The sequence below is a fragment of the Manacus candei genome, unplaced genomic scaffold, assembly GCF_025592945.1.
Source record: "Manacus candei isolate 608988 ecotype Guabito, Panama unplaced genomic scaffold, ASM2559294v1 h1tg000028l, whole genome shotgun sequence".
NCBI classification, from domain to species: domain Eukaryota; kingdom Metazoa; phylum Chordata; class Aves; order Passeriformes; family Pipridae; genus Manacus; species Manacus candei.
The window spans coordinates 408424-414423 of record NW_026138076.1 but is presented as its reverse complement, the minus strand read 5'-3'; the positions used below and the strand labels follow the sequence as shown (position 1 = coordinate 414423).

Sequence of the window (6000 nt, the reverse complement as noted above, 5' to 3'; positions counted from 1 at the left end):
TAAGGGATGATAAAAGAAAAGGAGAGGAGTAACAAAAGAATCGGAATGCAAGACAGACACAAATCACATAAAAGCTCCTATTTATCTCTGTGATCTGAGGACAAATAAAGAATTTGAAGTGCTGCCAAAGCTACCTTTGTTTACACATAAACAGTGATAAGAATTTAGTTGCCTTCCACTCTTTCCCACACCCCTCTTTAATATACTGGATACAAAAAGTTAGTAATTAGGAGACTAGAAAGAAGAGAGGAAAAACTGTCCTTTTCTGTGGTTTCCCTAGTTGCCACTAGTACATTCACTTTAAATTACTTTTCAAAGTTGAATGTACTAGTGGCAAATTTTATAAAGGGAAGAGAAACCACAGAAAAGGACAAAGTATGCTTATTGGGAATCTGAAAGCAAAGTGCATTCAAAAAAGTTCAAGTTAATGTCCCACTGCGAGGAAGCACCAACAAAATTACCAACACTGATGGAGAATGAGGGGATTGAGGGAAAGAAAGTTTGAGTATTTTCAATACAGAAAAAGAAACAAACAATGTCAGAAAGAGGTAATATTTTAGAGTAGCTGCTACCCCAGCTACAGCCAGTAAGTATTGGGAACAGCTTGCTTCCTTTTTTCACAGCTGTATTAGCTATTATAATAAAAGATACTGCCTCCCCATACAAACCTTGTCTTTCCTGAAGTTGCTGAGGATGGCTTACTTTGCTGCCTAGATGGGAGGTTTCACTCTCTTCCCTCGTGCCCTCCTCTTCTCCACCTCTGACACCCTTTTAACCTTTCTCTGAGTTGATTCAACTCAATAACCTGGCAGAAAACTAAACACAAAAAAAAGGCTAGCTTAGTTGTTGAGTTGAATCGGTTTATTGAACAATCAGATAACTAAAGCAGATGGAGCAAGAGTGAGGGTATATAACCTACAGGTAAAGGGGCTGTTGAGAAGCTAGGAGCAACAGGACTCTCTGGTTTTTGAAACAGACATATGATGTAACTTTGTTTTTATATCCTTAGACCACTACAATTACAATAAAAGTAGTGACCTAATAAACTTGACAAAGGTATATCACAGTTAAAAAAAAAACCCACACATGAAATTTGTTACGTGACTCCTGTGAGACATATGTTTTGGATTATGAGCTTTCCTGAGTCAATGTAAGAAAATACATTTTCAAATATTTGGTGCAGAATGGAAGTTGCAGTAATTTGCACGAAAGAGGAAAGATAATTGGAAAAGCATAAGCCTTCAAGAAGAGACTTTTCCTTGAAGCCTTCAAGCTTTTTGAAGACAGGTAAGGAACAATAGACCATGGAATTAGATTCACTGCAGAAGCAGTCAAACTTAGAATAAAAATCAGGAACAACACTTGTAGGTTTCAACAGCTGCAGTTTAAACAGAGGCATAATTTAAAACTGTAGTTTTGCAACTGAGATCCATGGTTAGAGATCTTAGTAGGGGTGGTTTCAGTGGAGAGGAAAAGAATAGAGCAGATAGTTCATAAAGGGCAAGTAACACACAATTAGACATTAAGATGAAAAGCCATAACAACAAATTTGACTCTCCAGGATTATGGGAAAACGGAGAATTAAGATGGGCTGTGATCACAGACACCAGAAGCCCATTCCCATCATCACCTTTAGATTATGCGACCATATGGATCATCTCACTGATACAACTAGTCAAAACACATGCATTGCCACAAATGTAAGACCAGGTAGAGAAGCAAGTAGCTTGAGGGAAACCATGAGAATGTTCCCTTCAGTAGTACAATCTTGATTAGCTATGCTGAAATTGGGGTGATGCAAAGCCAAAATTCTGGTGGGATCAATGGTCTAAACTGGCACAAACTGCCCTGTGCTGCCACAAGAGGCAATTTTATGCCCTTTCTCCATGTTGATCCTTCACCCAGCACAAACCTTTTATGTAGCTGTGCAGTGAATCAGGACATGTTACTGATGCAGCCAAAAGTTATGGGAAGAAGGCAGCAAAAGGGAAGAAGTGTTTAACCCAGCACTACTTCTGAGGGAAAAGGTATCTTGGGCCATGGTTTGATACAGTCAATCCAGCTTTAAAACTCCTGGTGGCAGATCAAAAATGATAAGGTTCTATGATACAAAGCACTGTTCTAATACAAACTCCCTCTGCAGCCTGAATTTGTTTAAAACAAAGCCCAAAATGGAAGAATTAACTCTACACTGGGCAATTTTATGCTAATTAGACCTCTCTTCTCTTACAGTTGGTATAACTGCAGCATAAGAGTAGAAAAGCATTGTCAACTTTGCATTTTGTGCCCTGACCTAATTTAGTTCCAGTGTAACAGTGGCCTCGCATCTCACCCAGATCAGGTTGGTCCTGTTGAGTGACTCAGTGGCGCACAAACATAATATTAAAGTTCAGAGACCTGTGTTCTCTTTGCACTCTGGTCAACAATCTCAGTACACGGGGACAGGTTCTATTTTCATTTGTAAGAGGCCACAGTAAAAGGTGATTATGATGTTTTTATTGTAACCTTGTTCTTCTTGCTCCAATCCACAGTTCTGATGGTTTGTCAGAATCTTTCATTAGGTTATGCTTAAAACCGAGTCACAATCTGAGTGTTCGACATTATTCAAGGACATCTTAAGTTAAAGATTTTGTAAAACTCATTTTGGCAGCTGTTACTGTCAATATCTAAAATGTGTGTCAATATCTAAAATTCTGTGTAATATCAGGTATTTTGCAGGGTGCTATTTACCACCTGCAAGGATGGAGCACCCTTAAGTTCTGAGTGAGGGACCAGAACTTCCCACAAGTTCTGCAAAATCTATCTTAAAATTTTTAAAGTAGGTGCTGCTCGTTCTTGCAATTTGATTGAGAGTTAGGTAACAGTTCTTTTATTCTCCTCACACCTACCACAGGCAAAGAATGTATTGAGAATTTCAGCTGTCGCTGGCACAGAAGCGTTTGCGCCTGGCTGGCCTGGCTGCAAGGAAATATGAGAACACAACCTAATTACACCCAGAAAAGTAGCCCAAGTGTGCAATGAAAACACACGTTGTAGGTAGGGTTCTTTTCGGGTTTTTGGTTTTGGGGTCTTTTTGTGTGTATGTGTAGACAGGGGAGGGTGGTGGTGGTGGGTTTTTATGTTTGGTTTGGGGTTTTTTTCACATTTGAGGTTCATACTTAGAAAATGTGGCTCTCTGGCTGTCAAGTGTGAATAACTGCTTTTCTCGTTTTACAGGGATGATTTGAGGACAAAGGTCTCACAAGTGCTGCTTACTTCAAGTTAAGAATTTGGAAAGCCATTCAGAACTTCAGCAGGGGATTGTCCTTTCTCCACGGAGCATGAACGGCAACGCTCCCACTCGCTAGAGTGGAGCTGAGGGGCACGAGGCAAATTATGGAAGCAGAGAGAGAAACCAAAGCGCTCTACTTCGACCCCTCGAGGGGGACAGGGCGCACGAAGCGCCAAAGGGGCGCTGGGCTGTGCAGAACGCGGGGTCCCGCAGGCACCGGCCGCCACAAACACGCCAGCCCCACAACTCCCTCTCCCCCAGCCCCACAACTCCCTCTCCCCCAGCCCCCCGCCGCGCAGGCGCAGGGGCACGGCCGCCGCCGCGGCGCTTGCGCGGTGGTGCCGCGGCCCGGCGGGCGCGCTCGGTGCCGCGGGGTCGGGCCCCGGCGGGAGGCGGCGCTGCCGCCGCGCTCGGCCCGCCCGGCCCCACACAAAGGGACGCGACTCCCGCCCACACCGCATGGCGGCGGTGCCGCCCCCGCGGGGCTAGGCCGGGGCGGGCCCGGCCCCCTCCCTCTCTCCCTCCCCTCTGCCGGCCTCTCCCGCCCGTGGCCGGGAGGAGCGGCGCGGGCCCCAGCGCAGCCCCGCCATGCCGCCCGCGGGCCGTCGCGTTCCGTGCCGCCCACCGCGCTGCCCCTGCCGCCGCCGCCGCCCGGCGCGGCTCCTCCTGCCCGCGCTGCTGCTGCTGGCGGCCCTGGGCGGCGGCGAGGCCGCGCTGCCCCCGGGCTGCAAGTACGACGGGCGCCCCAAGAGCGCCGGCAAAGCGGCGGCCGGCGGCCCCGTGGAGGTGAAGGTGGTTTGCAGCAACCTGGAGCTCGCCCAGGTCCTGCCTCCCGAGGCGCTGCCCAACCGCACGGTCACCCTGTGAGTACCGGCCCCGCGTGGGGGTGGGGGCGGCCTCGGGGCGACGTGGACGGGGCGGGGATGCGGGCTGAGGTGCTGCGGGCTGAGGTGGGGCGGGACTGGAGGCGCGGGTCACCCCCCTCTGCCGCTGGAGAAAGGCCCTGGGGCGGATGTGCTTTTCATGTGTTCCCTTAGCTTCCCAGGATGGTGATTTTAGAGTGGGTGAAGCGTCCCGCAACTCACCGGAGGGGCGGGACCGTCCCGCAGAGGCGCTAACGCCCCGTAGAACAGCATCCCCACGCTCCCCCGCATCTCTCAGTAGGCGTGCTGGTTTTGTGTTGAGGCAAACCCGTCCTACCCATTTGAATAATAAGTTTCAAACACGATGCGCGATTTACTCCGAAGTAAGAAATGGATTTGGAAGTCGTTTTCCTTCGTGAGAGATTAACCGGTCACTCTAGCAAAGAAGTTCATAAAGTGGTTTGTGTTGGAAGGGAGCTTTAACGATCATGTGGTCCAACACCCCTGGCAGGGGCAAGGATCATCATCGGCACTGGATCACATTGATCCTGGAAGTGGACCCCAGCGGCAAGTGCCGTCAAGTAGTAGACAAAAGAGTCGATGAAAAGAAACTGAATTATGGGGTCTAGCTCAACATATTTATCTGCTTAAGTAGAAAACAGGCTTGAAAGATCTATTAGTAATCCAACATTTAAAAAGTACAGAATGTATGTAGTTCTGTCATGAGAACGACAATCTGTCTGCCCCTTTTGTGAACTTTGACAGCACCAAAACACCAAGGAAGGGCTTCCTTCAGGAAGCCTTACTGAGGTGAGGACCCAGCAGATGCTTGGACCTGGACCTATAAGAAAAGGGAAAGCCAAAAATAAGCTTAAGTAGTAGTCCTCACTTGGCAATCTGCAAGGGTTCAGAGAATATTTGTAAATTACTTGTGAGAAGTGACCATAAATGTTCCTATATCAAGTTTCTAAAGTAGAAAACCAAGTAAAAAGTAGAAAGTAATGGCTGTTTGAACAACAAATGTATTTTAGTCTTTGTTAGCTTCAAGTGCTTTGTGGCTGATTAAATGTTAAAAATATGGTATTATCCATAAAAACTTTGATAAAGTAGATGATAATATTGTTGATATGCTGAAGTTGACTGTGGGGATCATTTGGTTCAAAAAACTGAATTGCTGATTTAAAAAACTTGAAGCTCTGATTGCTGTGAAAGACAAGCAGATATAAAACACAGCAACCTTGCTGTGAGTGGATATTTGTTCATAATTACAGTGACAGAAGAATTTGGAAGAATGGTTCATCTTTCATCTTGTTTTCATACTCCTTCAATATCTAGTGTGTATATAGAGCATATCTACATATGCTGATTAGTTGCTTTCGATTAACTGGCCTTTGAAGTTCATAGTAACTTCTGAAACATTTAGTTTTCTGTTTTGAACTTTTTAGTAGATGTAGCAAGAAACTATATTTTTTCATTGTTATTTGTAGTAAATATTATAATTCTTGATATAATGTAATGAACACTTTGAAATTTTGCTTAAATATAAGGCAGGGAGTGTTAAATCAATGGTCCTGCTTTTTCTAAGAGAGTGGATACTAACTGTTGTGTTCAGGTTTAGAATCTTTTGAGTTTGTTGACTCTTGAGGCATGACTTTCCATATCTGAGTGTTTTGTTGTGGGTTGGTTGGTTTTTGGTGGTTTTTGGGTTTTTGTGTTTTATTATTATTATTATTATTATTATTATTATTATTATTATTATATTTTAATTTTTTTATTATTACCAAATCCATCTTAACCTGGATGGAAGGTGTTGGTGATTTATGGGGTTTGTTGCCAAGTGGCACTTCACTAACATCATGATTAGTA

General features: G+C 45.1%; 1 protein-coding gene across 1 annotated transcript in view; it reads left to right on the top strand.

The window, feature by feature from the left end:
* The first annotated feature begins 3729 nt into the window (after positions 1–3729).
* The window catches only part of ADGRA3 (adhesion G protein-coupled receptor A3), a 55726-nt gene continuing 53455 nt past the window's right edge, over positions 3730–6000 (top strand). Inside the window, exon 1 of the mRNA XM_051790809.1 lies at positions 3730–4134. Coding sequence (XP_051646769.1) covers positions 3860–4134 — 275 coding nt within the window. The 5' untranslated portion in view covers positions 3730–3859. The remainder of the gene's footprint in view (positions 4135–6000) is intronic.